The sequence below is a fragment of the Diabrotica undecimpunctata genome, chromosome 7, assembly GCF_040954645.1.
Source record: "Diabrotica undecimpunctata isolate CICGRU chromosome 7, icDiaUnde3, whole genome shotgun sequence".
NCBI lineage: Eukaryota > Metazoa > Arthropoda > Insecta > Coleoptera > Chrysomelidae > Diabrotica > Diabrotica undecimpunctata.
Genome location: NC_092809.1, coordinates 22,283,519 through 22,299,400, shown reverse-complemented (window position 1 = coordinate 22,299,400; position 15,882 = coordinate 22,283,519). Strand labels below are relative to the sequence as shown.

Genomic DNA, 15,882 nt, shown 5'->3' with positions numbered 1-15,882 from the left:
TATTTTTTTCAATAGTTGTTGTTATTAATTTTTCGTTTTCTTTTCTTTTTTGTTGTCTGATTCCTTTTCTAATCTGCCTATTAAGTTCTCTATATTCGTCGGTTCCCCTTTTGTTAGATTTATTTAAGATCTTCCTTCTTTTTATTTGTTGTAATATTTCTTTGTTTAATTCATTGTATGTTGTTTTTGGTTTTTTCAGTTGCAGAAGGCTTTTATTCACTGTTTCGGTAATAAAATCAAATCATCAATATCATTGGATTGGTTCTAGATTAAGATAAAATTCTTTACTAAGAGGATTCTTGAGATGTTTAGTTAACTCCATTAGATCCCGAAACTTTGGTTGATTTATATTATTTTTCGCTTTATTTGGTATCAGAGTTATTTGTTTTGGTGTTGTTTTTCCAGTAATGGTGTGGAACGTCCAGTGGCGCACCCAGAATTCGTCTGAGGGGGTGGTTTTGAAATTTTTTTATGCTACCTCTATTTTCTTCTTCTTATGGTGCCTATCCGTTACGGATGTTAGACACTAACATGGCTATTCTGACTTTGTTGACTGCTGCCCTGAAAAGTCCGGTAGTGGTTAAGTTAAACCATTTTCGCAGGTTATGCAGCCAGGATATTCTTCGTCCTGGACCTCTTTTTCCATGCACTTTACCTTGAAGTATGGTCCGAAGTAGGTCATATCGTTGTTCATTGCGCATTATATGGCCCAGGTATTGTAGTTTGCGACGTTTTATGATTACGACTAGTTCGCGCTCTTTACCCATTCTATGTAGTACTTCTTCGTTGGTCCCTCCATTTTGAGTCCCTAAAATTTGGGTTTTAGTTTAAATTAAAGTACTAAAGATAGCAGTGCCAAAGATTCAGGTATCTATTATCCTGCCTCCCAACTAAAACCACCCTCTCTTACTTATGCGCAGTTGACTGTCGCACGTACCGTACTCCGAAAGTGGGATGGCCACTGTAAGGTTGACGACATTTTTGGAACACTTCCTTCTCTTATCTATATAGTAGTCTTGAGATTATGTGAACCCATATATGGATTAGGAAGGAATATTACTACGGATAACTGGTTCACAAGTATGAAGTTCACTGTTAGAGTCGTTGTACGCGAAAATGCTGACGTTAGTTGGTACAATTCGTAAAACAAAACAGAATTACCCCCTAAGTTTGTCAATCCCCCAAAGTCACGGTTAGTTAACAGTAGTTTATTTGGCTTTTGACAAACGATAAGCAAAATAAAAACGTCCTACTGTTATCCAGTCTTCATTATGATAATAAAATAGATGAAGTAACAGATAAACCCGAAATCATAATGGATTATAACAATACTAAAGAGGGTGTTAATACCGTGGACGAGCTGTGTGCTGCCTATAACACTGCAAGAAATACCAGGAAATGGCCAATGGTACTTTTCTATTTGATGCTAAATATTGCAGGTATTAATGCAAATGTCATTTTTCATTACAACAATCCCGATATGTAACCAGCTGAAGATTTTTTTCACAAAGTTTAGCTGGACAATTAGTTGATAATCACCTTTGTGCTCGCGCTACTCTTTCTTGTTTGTCATCATCAATGAAATTAAGAATTACAGAAATGGTTGAATCTAAAGATCCACTACCGCCTCCATCTGGTAATATTGGCCAACAAAGGGGACGCTGCAGTTACTGCGACACAAAAAAAGGACCGTCCGACCAAGTATTCATGTGTTAAATCGTTGATTGAATATTATTCAATCAACGGTTAAATGTGGAAAATATCTGTGTTTACTACACTGCACATATATTTATAATGAATGTGTATAACATGCAAAATAATTAAAAAAAAATTGTTTGTAATAGTAGTTCATTTTATTTTATCAGAAGTAATTACTATTTTATTGAGAATAAGCCACAATGGAAGGTTAAAATAACTATAATGACGTTTCAATTTCAAAAAACAAAATTTTTTTAATTAATAATGTTTGTTTTTTGAGAATGATTTCCGAAGTGGAAATTGAAACGTCAATAAACTTATTTTAACTTTCAATTGTGGCTTATTCCCAATAAAATACTAAAATAGTAATTACTTTAAAATGCCACAAGAAAATAGATTCAGAACAATATTTGATCAGAAGAATTTTTTATTGCTACTTCAATATGTGGACTCAGTCCGCCGCTTGTACCGATAGTACACTATAACACTATAACTAGTACATCAACATGATCAAAAATACCTCAAAATACGCAAGTACGAAGGACTGTGGCAGCGTTGATAGCATTAACACAAGGTAAAATTTCACAAGGTTAATGCTAGAGGTTCCATCACGGCATTCTTGGTGTCCACAAATAAAAACATTACCGGCACACGGACGAAGTGGAATACTCGAAGTGGAATACTCGAAGGGGGACCTGGACACTTTTAAAGTAGAGCTGGATTTTGATAAAGTTTTAGTTTAAGAATGGTAGGGTCTAGGGTTTATGTAGGTGGTCTGCCCTATGGTACATCGGAGCGGGACCTGGAGCGATTCTTTCGAGGATATGACCGTATGGGAGATGTTTTAATTAAAAATGGATATGGGTTTGTTGAATTTGAGGATTATAGAGATGCTGATGATGCTGTATATGAATTAAACGGTAAAAAACTTTTAAGGGGAGCGAGTTACAGTTGAGAGGGCAAGAGGCACTCCTAGAGGTCGAGACCAGTATTCATCGGGTGGCAGCAGAAGCAGTAGAAATGACGATCGTCGCTCCTCAAATAATGACAGTTATGGACCCCCAACCCGCACTAACTACAGGTTGCTCGTGGAAAACCTTTCCTCCCGAATCAGTTGGCAAGATTTAAAAGATTATATGCGCCAAGCTAGGGAAGTTACCTATGCAGATGCCCATAAAGAACATCGCAATGAAGGAGTGGTGGAGTTTGCTTCGTATTCTGATATGAAAAATGCTATAGAAAAGCTAGATGATACTGAGCTTAATGGTAGGAAACTCCGTCTGGTCGAAGACAAAAAGAACAACAAATCGCGTCACTCAGCATCTTACAGCAGCCGTAGCAAATTCCGAAGTCGTAGCCGTTCAGCAAGACGTTCCAGGTCACATAGTCGCAGTTCCCGCTCCAAGAGTAAATCAAGATCCAGGTCACGGTCGCAAAGTGCTAAAGACGACCGAGAAAAATCCAAGTCTAGGTCTCGTTCGAGGTCCAACTCTCGCAAAAAGTCTGACGGATCCAGGTCTCTCGGAGCAGCGCTCTCGGGGCGCTACTTCCTGCATTTTTCCATACTCTGTGGCTGGGAGTTATTATTAAACTACAATCTGATGTTTTATTTCGACCTATATTTTCGTCATGTAAGAAATATCTTGTCTTTTTCAAGACAAGCCATCAGAAGACTAAGACCTGATGTTTTATTTCGACTTGGTGTACCTTTGTCATGTAAGAAATATCTTGTCTTTATCAAGACAAGCCATCAGAAGATAAATATTTACAAGTCCATACCCAGTAAATGTACTTGGGTAGAGGAGCTCTCGACAGTATATTCGAAGCCCTCTACAGAGCATCCGGTGATTTCAGAAGATGTTTAGACCCTTATTTACCTCCCCGAGGTGACAATGGTAACGAGGTGATGTACTAGCTTATACTTACACTCCTAACACATCAAAAAAAAAATAAAATTGCATCCTCTAAGAAATGCACATGCACAGATGCACACATGCACAGAAACATTTCAATGGACTAAAATATTTAATCTTGTTTTGACGACATACCTAATCCTTTTTTTTAATTATAATGGAACCGTTCATTTTTATAAATAACATACGTCGACAAAACTTGTTAATACTTGTCGGATCAGTTTTGTTAAATACCGACAATGGCCCTGATGTCGATATTCTTCTTTATATTACCTGCAGATGTGACTCATCAGATATTTATCATTCCAAATTAAAAGCGAAGCTTCTTCTGTTTGTTAAACATTTTTATAACGGCCGCGGCCGGTCTAGACGAAACCATGCGGCACAGTTAAAAGTGAAAATGACCTTAGATAAATAATGAATACTTAGTCATATATGGTAGAATCTAATTATAATATTGAATAAATTACGGACGTAGCGTTTAAAATGGAGTGTGTATTCATAGCATTATCACTGTTTTAAGTCAGCAAATAAAAAAGAAACAAAGAACGTTTAATCTTAATATTCTACTATTCGTGAAAGAGAAATGAAAAATAATGATAATATTCCGTTTGAAGAATTTCATGTTTACCATTGCTCTGTTTGATGTGCCTGGATTGGAATAATTTTTAGGTGTTTCCAAAATTTAATAATTAAAGATCTGTGAAATTAACATAATAAAATCTGGTGTTTCGTCTAGATATTAAGCATGGTGTAACCATCAATGTAGTGTATTATATCGATGTAACTGTGACATCAATGAATGTCATTGTGGAAAAGTCACAAAATAATGATAAAATTACCTTTACTCCAAAAGGTTGGTTTGTGGTTTACATTTGAGGTTGTGGACCACAACTGTGGTCCACAACCTCAAATGTAAAAACACTATACTAAATCTAATACCAGTACACGCTTCCCCAACAGACAAACAAGAGAATGAGGTAGAAGAATTTTATGAAGAAAGAATTAACATCGCAAAAAGCCTCAAAAAATACCACCTAAACATTGGCAACTTTAATGCAAAAATCGGTAAAGAGAAAGTAGCTGATACCACTGAAGGATACAAGCTATAGTCGGTTCACAATTTGTTGATAGCTCACTACAAGTTTAACCCTAATTAGAGAACTGAAATACAGAGAGGATAGGTAATACGATATAATAGTAAAAACCAACCTGAAACTGACGGTTTAAGATGTTTTCAACTAACCCACCTTGTATCTGAAGGAATACAATATAGCAGTCATCCTTATAATCCGATTACGAAGGTATTTTGAATGGTTACAGATGACCGACCAGTGTCGTAGAGTAATGATTGAAACATTTATTTGAACTAAATAAATATATTTTTTAAATTATACTTATGTAAATTGTATTTTTGTTTTAATAAAACTTCTTTATTTTATTCAAAAATAAAAAGTTTCTTGCCATTTGTAAAAGATACATTTATTTAATTAAGGGGAAAGGCGCCAAATGTCGCCTGAAAAAATTTTCAATGTGTTTTATAAGTAAATCTATTACTTTCGAATCCGGAGAAAACTAATAAATATTTTTGAAAAATTTAAACGCAGAATGAAAGATTACATTATTACTGAGGGCAGAAAGTCACTGAAAACTTTTACAATGTTTATTTTAATATGTTATGTAACAGGGGTGAAAATAAAAGAGAAAATATAGTATAATTTTTAATTGAAAATATTGCATGCAAAAGAAACTTTTTATTTATTCTAATAAATATTTCATTCTGCCTTTAAATTTTTCAAAAATGCTTTTTAGTTTTCTCAGGATTTGAAATAAAATGGATACGAAACACATTGAACATTTTGACAGGCGACATTTTGCGCCTTTCCCCTTTAATACCTTACGATTACAACTACTATTACTTACCTTATATAATTACGATTAGAAAACTATTCAAATTCAAAATAGATAGGATCAACTTCGGAATCCGAGTCGTCTTGAGGGTTAATAATTAGCGGTTGTGTATCTACGGTCGCATCAATTATGTTATCAAGATCCCACATTTTTTGTTCTTCTTCTATTACATGTCTTACTGCATCTTTCCAGTTTTGTTCTGTAATATGTTGTAAAGGCTCGTATAACAATTCACGTACAGCTTGTATTTTATATGACGTATTTTTTCTAGCCACATAACTTTTCATTTGTGCCCAAATGAGTTCAATTGGATCTATTTCGCAGTGGTAGGGTGGAAGTCTAAGGACTGTGATGTTTCGCCTTTCCGCCATTTTGTCAACTACGTATTTCTTGAGCTTAGATTTGTGTTTCCGGGCAATTTTTAAAAGTTCTGCTTTTACCATTCCATCTTCGTAAGGCAGATACTTATTCCGCAGCCAGTCAAGAATATCCTGTTTCTTCCACGCAGTCGTTGGAAGTCTTTCTACTAGTCGTGAATGATAAGGTGCATTATCTAATACTATAATTGAATTTGGTGGTATGTGTTCAATCATCTGCTCAAAATACTCTTCGAAAACATCAGCTGTCATCTCCTCGTGATAGTCTTTTGTGCTTTTGGACTGAAATTCCAACAAACCATGCTTAACAAATATTTTTTCACTGCCAATGTGAGAAATTATTAATCTACTGTCTTTACCAGAAGGTGGGGAGATACCAGTAGACCAACCTTCCATAAAGGCTTGCCTGGAGCTTAATACATTTTTATCTGACCAAATTTTTTTTAGAGTATGACCTGAGTTTACCCACGTTTCATCCTGGTAGAAGATTGTCCTTCCTTCAGCCCGGAATTTTCGTATGGATCTTAGATAATTTCTTCTCTAACATATTATCTCCTCCCGATCAATCAAAAGTGATTTTCGGTCTGATTTCTCCCACCGGAAATTAAATTCCTTTAAAACTTGCCACAATTTAGTTCGTCCGATATGAGGCAAATCCGGGTCGTCTCTAACTTTTTGTAAAATTTTGTTTAGGTTTGGTATTTCTTTTTTGAAAAAAAATCCATGAATTTTCCTTCGAATACCATTTTTGGCAAATTCATCGATTTCAATAGGCTTTTTCCCTCTCTTTAAGTATTCGTTTGTGTTTGGGTTAGCTATACCGTGTTTTTTTCTTTCTGATAGGAACCTATATATAGTTGACTCTCCTACGCTAGTCATGTTGGCACAACTTTCGACTATGTTGCGAACAGTGTTTGTGGGATTCTGAGAAACCAGAGCATCGTGAACATTCAGGACAATAGTCTTCTCTCTTGGTGAATAGACAGACTTACTGACTGTACGCAACAGTACCGGTGTAAAACTTGATGATGTTGATGATGAAGCCATCACAAACAATCCAACAAAACGAGCACGAGCGAAAGGTACGTATATGTTGGTAGGTATATGGAATAAAAAATCACTCGTAATAACTTCACCCTTTCAAGTTAGGTTTCGAATATAAACTGAACAGACCAGGCTCGTGGCCAAAGCCGGCATCTTTATACCCATTATATTATTAAACATCTGGGGAATTCCATCCTAATTATCTTGCAACGAATAGTACCTTCGGATATGAATTCCAGGTTTTCTAGTAAAGTGATTAAACGTGAAGATTAGTATTGAAATATCCAAAGAGATAAGGTATTCTTATTTACAAAATTGTTAATGGTTAAATTCTTATTTTTATTAATATAATATAATAACCAACATTAGCCGTGAAAGTTTTAATTGTTTTTTGCTAAATATATTAGTATTAAAACATTATTAATATTATATATAACAGTATTAAAACATTATATTAGTATTTAATGAATAAACACCTCAGGAACGCCTATGGTGTTATAAATTTTACGACCGTTTTATGACTTTGAGGCACATTTCGTGCTCTCAACAATTTGTGAACGGAGAATAGGCACACGTAACGACCGTGGCGATAGTCTCATACAATTTTGCCAATAAGAAGAATACGTTGTATCAAACACCTATTTTAACCTTCCGTTACTCGCGCACGGTGTGTCAGACCGGCCCTATAAATAGTTTCCAGTAATTCTGATTGTAGTGTTATTTGGAATTACTGAATTACTACTGAATGTAGTGATACTGAACAAGAATGTGAGGACGATCAAACAGAGGGAAAAGTTAGTTTCAGAAGGGAGCCGTACTGTATAGGTAAAGATAAATTAACAAAGTGGAAAAAACATTGTCCCCCGAAGAATGTAAGAACACGCAGTACCAATATACTTATACGATTGCCAGCTATAAAAGAATTTGTTAAAACTCAATTAACACCTATTGACATCTGGAATTGCATTTTTGACGAAGAAATGCTAAATCTAGTTGTTGACTGTACAAATATAAAAATTGAGAGTGTTACAAATGATTACAACAGACAAAGAGATGTGAAACCTACGTTGATTGATTTCGACATTGTCGAAATCAAAGCCCTAATTGGTCTTCTTTATCTTGCTGGTATTAGAAAAGCAAACCACATGAATTTGGGGGATCTCTGGAGAACAGATGGCACTGGTATTGAAACTTTTCGTCTTGTAATGAGTAAGCCTAGATTTCAATTACTTTTGGAGTGTCTGCGATTTGATAACATTCACACAACAACAACATTGTTAGAAAAATTTAACAGCAACATTAAAAAATGCTATTCTCATTCTGCTTATGTTACCATTGACGAGAAACTAGAAGCTTTTCGAGGAAAAGGCAGTTTCAGGCAGTATATTCCTAGCAAGCCCGAATAAATATGGCATAAAAATGTTAGCTATCTCCGCCAAACAGTTCTATTCCAGCCACTTAATAGCGTACGTCGGAAAACAACCGAATGGCCCTTTTCAAGTTAGTACCAGTGGCGCACCCAGGGGGGGTTTTGGGGGTTAACCCCCCCCCCCCAGGACCCTATTCCGACACTGTTACTTACACATTTTAAGGACTCAAAATGGACGTAACATCATAAAAAAAAATTTGGTGACCAACCAAAACCCCCCCCCAGAGGTCAATTCTGGGTGCGCTGCTGGTTAGTACAGTGACGCAAGACGTAGTAGAAAGTCTTTGTGAACATATTTATGGGAGTAATAGGAATGTTACATTGTTACTGAATGATTGGTTTTGTACCCAAAGAAATTAACTTTAGTGGGTATAATTTGAAAAAAAAACAGTTGCCGTTAGAATTTTTACAAAATAATTATACCTATAATTAATTATACATAAATAGTTTAGCATATTGCAAAAAAAAATTGAAACGTCCTACCCATCTCTACAATGCACCGTGGGGACGATATTGATCCTACCACAAATAAACCTGAGATAATAATTACATATAATGAGATGAAGAGCGGAGTAGATGTGGTGGATAAATTATGCGCACAATATAATTGCGCCCGTGCCACAAGACGATGGTCTATTATGGCCATTTCATATCTAACCATTATGGTTCCTTTTTTTTAGTTTGTTGAATGCAGCAGGAATAAACTCTTTTGTAGTTTTTGCTAGTCTAAATGAAGAATCTAAAACACCACGTAAATAATTTTTACTGCAACTCTCGATGTTGCTAACCAGGGAAAATCAAAAAGTACGGGCAATGTCTATCAACTTACCCAGAACCATCAGAATGAGGCTTAAGGAAGATATGTGACTTGCCAGCGGAACAATTACCAGTCATAACACCCGGGACACCCGGGGTTTTTTTAGCGTTTATAGTAATTCCCATCTCAGCACTATTCATACTTAAGCTTTCGATAAGATGTTGTAGATCTTCTATACTCGTTGCTATGATCACAGTGTCGTCTGCATATCGTAAGTTGTTAATATTAATTTTCCGTTAACGGTAACTCCCGCTTTGATATTATTGAGCGTGTTTTGGAAAATTTCTTCAGAATATAAGTTAAACAAAAGTGGCGATAAAACACATCCCTGTCTAACTCCTCTACAGATCTTCATTTCTTCTGAGTGTTGCCCATCAATTTGAACTATGGCACTTTGGTTCCAATATAATGTTTGCACTATATTTATGATTTTACTGTCAATGCGCTTGTTCATAAGTATTGATATTCGTTTTTCATGTCTTACTTTATCGAAAGGTTTTTTGTAGTCAACAAAGCACAAGTGTAGATCAACGTTTACATCCCGACATCGCTGAATCAATACGTTGATGGGACATAGTCTTTCACGAACTGCGTCTCGCTAATATCCTCCTCTAGCCTTTCGTAGATTCTCTTATGTATTACTTTTAGCAGTACTTTTAAAGTATGACTCATGAGGCTCAGTGTTCGATAATCAGAGCACTCTTTTGCTGCTTGTTTTTTAGGGATGGTTATAAATGCTGACTTCAGCCACTCTTGTGGTATTGAACACCGTGGCACACCGTGTTGAATAAATCTGCCAATACTTAAGTTATCCTCTTCCACTAGTTTTAACAGTTCTACTGGCATTTCTTCTAATCCAGCTGCCTTATTGTCTTTAGAGTTTTTGATAGCATATTTGATTTCATATATCGTGATCTTCTGTTGTAACAGTCGTTACCTTTTTCCTACAATTTATATTAAAATAATTTCAGAGACGTAGTATGGGTTGCCTAACTTTAAGTGTTCATTTGCTCATTAACTGTATATTTTTAATAATTTAAGTTGTCACTCTGATCTAATTTGGTACCATTGCGGACCAGAGAGATGACAGGAGATTAGAGGAAGTGGAAATTGGCTCTTCTTGGTTAATTAACTGTGAATTAAAATTCACTTTTGATCGAGAGTTTGGAGTGGTACACAACGGTGGTAGTTAGCGAAAGAAAATCCAATTAATGCATAGAATTTCCTTCACTTCAAGAAGTTAAATATTCCAAGTATAACTATAACAATTTAATTGACGGTGTTTTCGGAAACTCGGGGAGTTGAAGTAAATTTCTAGCACGGAATCAAGTAGCTATCTGGTAAATAATAATTTTTATATTATAAACATTAGAGTATTTTATCTATATCCTATTATTCAGATTCATTATTTCATATTTTAATATAGTATTTTGTCCAAGGCCATTATATTTTTACTCTATGTGAAGCAAGGTCACGCTACATCCGATTGGATGGGTTTTTTATCTACCATAATTATCTTTTTGCTCCGGTTTCTTATGCTGAAAGAAACTTTCCTCACTTCTTCTTTGATTTCTTTTTATTAATGTAGAGATTAGAAGTAACGGGGAATTGTTTTCAGCCACCTACCATGGAATTATAAATTTCCCTCAGAACATCCGAGGGAGAGTACCACTTCAACTCTATAAGAATCAGGGTCATTGGGACAAGCCAGGGAGTATTGTCTACTCCACCCTCATTTTTTTCTCCAGCCTGCACCTAGAGGTAGGGCAGGACAGTCATCATCGGAACTGAGCCAATTAGCACCAGCTCCGTGCTAATTTCGGACCTCAAGGAGGACTTCGCTGGGACACCGAAGCCATTCGGGAGTATTCTTCCAGACAACTGTTTCACCTAGGAGGACAGTTGGTTTTTACTTCAGACCTATATATATATATATATATATATATATATATATATATATATATATATATATATATATATATATATATATATCTTGTTTCACCAGTTATAGGTTTTTTTTTATAACATATATATATATATATATATATATATATATATATATATATATATATATATATATATTAATTAATATAACTCCCCTTGGTGTAAGGTATCGGTAAGTTTGAGCTCAAATTCTACTCAGAGATTATCTTCCATTGTTTTTTTGTATTAACCATTTATTTCATTATTAACTTTAATTATTTCATTATTAACTTTAATTATTTCATTATTTGTTTACTTAACTAATTTTTATATATTTCATCTTTCGTTATTAACTCTGGCTATTATCCCTTCAGGATAATAGACCGTTTCAATTGTTTAACTTGGCTTGTTCCCATTTATATATATTATTTTGTTTGTATGTGAATTTAGAGGTGTTTAACAATATTGTTGGTCATATTGTAGGTAAGTTTGATATATTTACTTGGCTATACGTTCTTCCAACGTTAGCATTATTTTGTTTAAGGTTGTTTTAACCTAGATGTAGGTTGTACACTCTATATCAGAGTTATTCTGTGTAGTTTTCAACTTTTTATTATAGTTGTTTTCAACATTCTTTTTTTTTTAAATATTATATTGTGAAATTTTCATATACTTTTTGGTAACTTAGAGATTGTCAAAATCTAAGAAGTTATATTTAATAAACTTGAATTTGTTTTTGCATATAATTTTTTATTAATATTTCCTTACCTTTTTACATTTACAGCATTTTTGTTTATTACATCAACTTTAATTAATATTAGCAGTATACGATACCTGGAAGAGTGACCGTTACTCTTTTTAGAGTAGTATCCCTCTTCTGGCGCCCTCAATTTGTTTTCTTTGTTAATTTTCATTATATCTATTTATTTTTCATATCTTCTTTCCTATCCATCATACATATTTTCCTGATTTACTGTCTTTAAAAGGCATGCAAATTGGCCGTATCCATCCTTGAGTTTCTAGTGGTCATTCTCTTGCCTACATTGCTAGCCTAGCCACATTCCGTTCAATATTTTTTTTTCATACTTCTTTACTTAATTGTTATCTATTTTATCCCATATATATATATACATATATATATATATATATATATATATATATATATATATATATATAGACCACTCTTCTTATACCTCTCTCCTCCTACACACCCCAGTATTTTGCTACACTGTCTCTCTAAAGGATTTAATTGTATTTTCTGTATTTCACTTTTTTTGTCTTTTATGTGTCATTGTTATCTAGGGCCTAGATATCATTAGAATGCAACAAACCGGTAGATCTATGTTTCGTGGACCTTAAGAAGGCATTTGACCGGGTCAAATTAAACGACGTTATCTACTATTGTACGCAAGAGAGATACTTCTAGGAACAATCAAAACTATCGAATATATCTAGCAAAACAACACAATAAAAGTAAAAGTAGAAGAAGAACTAACTGACTCTATTGAAGCTGGCAATGGGATAAGACAGGAAGATTCCCTAAGTCCTCTATTGTTCAACCTTATTATGGATGGAATATTAAAAAAAGTAAGAACTAAGAAAGATACCAAATGGGAGAGAGAACTTAAAATAATCTGCCATGCAGGCGACTCAATACTGCTCTCTCAAAATGAAAATGATATACAACGTATGCCGCACCAATTTAATATAACCGCCAGAAAATTTAACATGTTAATTTCCCCAAAAAAGACAAAATGCATGGTTCTAACAGTTAATTTACTAAGATATAAATTGGAGCTGGAAGGTCAGATAATAGAACAAGTGATGGATTTTAAATATCTAGGCATCAGATTAGCTAGCTACGGAAAGCTCGAAGCAGAAGTGGGAGATCAAGTAAATAAAGCAAACATAGCCGCAGGTTGCCTGAATTATATTGACACCCAATGGCACTAATATACCAATACAATACTTGGTTTGTCAATCTCACTCTCAATTAATGTTATAGCTGCTCACTCAATTTGTTATTACTTAGTGTCATTTATTGTGTTTCAGTTGTTTATTCCTTGTTTTATGTTGTTTTAGCTTGTAGTTTTTAATACAAATTTAGACTAACGTACTGGGGCCTGAAGGTGGGGCAAATATTGTGCGAGTTGAAACCAGTAGTCCAAAATTTACCAACTTTATTAAATAACAACTACTTAAGATTACGAGTATTGACTCATTTCTCGTATTCTAAGAAGAGAAGAATTGAAAAATGATTACTTAAGCCAATTCTTAGTTCCTCGTCCCTACTTTAATTGCCACCCTCTAGAAATACAAACTTTACTCGCTTAGTTTTGATGCTAGAAACTTAAAAAAAAAACAAATATAAAGCTTTTAAAAGTTTTGATGAGTTTTTCCCGAAAAGTGCATAATTTTTTAGTTATTTCAAGTTGAAATATTCGATTTGAAATATGACAAATAAGAAAAGAACTATTTTTCATGAGTTACTACTCTGCTTCTATTGAGTACAGACTTTAAAAGTACACCATTTTTTTATAATCTACATTTTTGCAACGATTCGTCACTAAATTACGTATTCGATAAATACTTACTTTTGAGTTATTTGTGAAAAACCTTCTCATTTTCATTCTCAAATAACTCAAAAAGTATTGAAAACATGAAAAAACTCTATGGAATAAAAGTTGCCTAAAATTAGTCAATTTATCAATTTCCGGTCTTATTTTGAACGTAAGTAAGTTTTTTTCATCCCCGAGAAGGGATGGTTTTCACCCCCAAGTAAAAGCGACCCTGGGCTCAAGTCAAAAAGTGAAGTAGCAGGGTAAGAGGAATCTAGATCCAAATTTTCAAATAAAATTTGTTGTGACGAGTAAAATTACACTCCAAAATGGTCAGTTACTGGAGTATTAGATCTCTCTGAAAATAATAATTGGATTTGAAATTATTATTTAAAAATAAACCTCCATAAAAATATGATATTATATCTATATGATAAATGTCTGCTTTATACGCATATTCATGAATTATCTTGATTTCAATTTCTTTTTTGAAATCTTACAAAGCACGTCACTAAGTCACCTAAATTTCCCGCATTCTTACTTTATAAATGCAATCTAATTGTCCTCATCTTTCGCAGAAATCATTAGGAATAAGAGCAGAAGTAGATTCCTTCACGTGAACGCATATTACAAAAAGAAATTGTGCAAATCTATACATTAGTGAAGAAATAAAATCACGTGTATTTGCAGGCCTACCTGCTGGCATTTAATTTCTCACGCTATTTCCCTAAAATACTGCAGATATAAAGGCCTCCTCCTTAGATGAGAGCTAATTTCGGAACTTTGCATTTCGCTAATTCCTTTAATACTAGATCAGACAAACAAAAACATACGCCGTGACCACTTGATGATATTGCCAGAAACTTTCGCCTCAGGTAAAAACAAAACAGTGTTGCCAAATATTTTGACAAGTAAAAGTTAAAAAAATCTTTAATAATTAACTCATTGAGACATTTATTTATTTAAAAAATGCCTTCAATGAATAATAAAATATAATTTAATTTTGCTTATCTATCTAGCTTTCTCTATTTTTAGAATTTAGAATTTAGTAGTAGTAGTAATTACGTAGTCAGTACGTAGGAGGAAAGTTGAGTAGACCTAAAGTATCTAGATCTATAATCGCAGATTGAATTGTACAATGAAGTAAGGCAGGAGATCTCGAGAAGAATCATCTGGGAAACATGGCGTACTCGGCTAATTTAAAGGTACTAAAATACAGATTACGATCCACGGAAATTAAAATTAAGTCGTTCAACTATGTGATAAGACAATACCTTCGATGCTAAAACTCAGTGCGTGATAAAGATATATGAGTCCTACCTTTAAATTTTGAAAAAATATATGTCGAAGGATCTATGAACCGATGAGGAAAGGCATCGTGGAGTTTTAGAGGTAATTTTGAACTTTACGAGATGACAGGAGGGGGGATATGGTATGGTTTGTGAAATCGAAGACTAGCTAGAGGAAGATTTATTTTTTGGCGTCCTGGCAAAAACAATGTATTACTTTGTCACAGTTTCCCTGATAGCAGATTAGCTAAATTAGTTTGTTCCTAACTTAATTTATTTTTGTATTATTAAATACATAGACAACCTCGAGTCAACTGCTAACCATATCGCTTCCGCTTGTTCCGTTATATTGTGTCCATAAGAAAAAAGAAAGGAGGGCTCACTCTCTAGAAGATTACGTCAGCAAGTTTTATCAGATTTATATGATTATTCAAGGTAAGTCGGCTTGGTTAATAATTTAGATTTATTTTTTTGGGACGCAAAATGAGCTTTTTGCTGCTGATGTTATACAAAATACTAAAATAGAAAAATGTATTTGTTAAATGTTGTTTAAATTTCACATAAAATTTAGTTTATTAGGAGCTTTGTCAATTTAGTATTCTATGTGTATTAATACAAAATAGTTTGTTTTAATTAGTTTATTGTAAAGTTAAAAGAACATTATCTATTGTTGTATTGAATTAACATAAATTATATTTGGTAAGTACCTTGTACTCTTATTATATTGTAGTTTCACATTACTATCGGTACATCGGATTCTTGATAACTGGAGCATTGGTTACTAACAAGGTTCGTGCGCCCGGAATGTCCGGAGTCAGATGCGGCGATGGGAACAACTGGAAGACATATGAGAAATTCATTCAATTGAGAGTAAATATGATACAGGGTCAAACGCCAAAGATGGAAAACCTGGGACGAGTCAT

The 15,882-nt window shown here is 34.0% G+C and overlaps 1 protein-coding gene across 1 annotated transcript; it reads left to right on the top strand.

Annotated features, from left to right (window-relative positions):
- Positions 1-2,374: 2,374 nt before the first annotated feature.
- Positions 2,375-8,349, top strand: LOC140446309 (uncharacterized). The gene is given in 3 exon segments (XM_072538848.1): positions 2,375-2,632; positions 2,634-3,214; positions 7,695-8,349. Coding segments are annotated over 3 exon segments (1,425 nt in total). The 5' UTR covers positions 2,375-2,443.
- Positions 8,350-15,882: the final 7,533 nt, after the last annotated feature.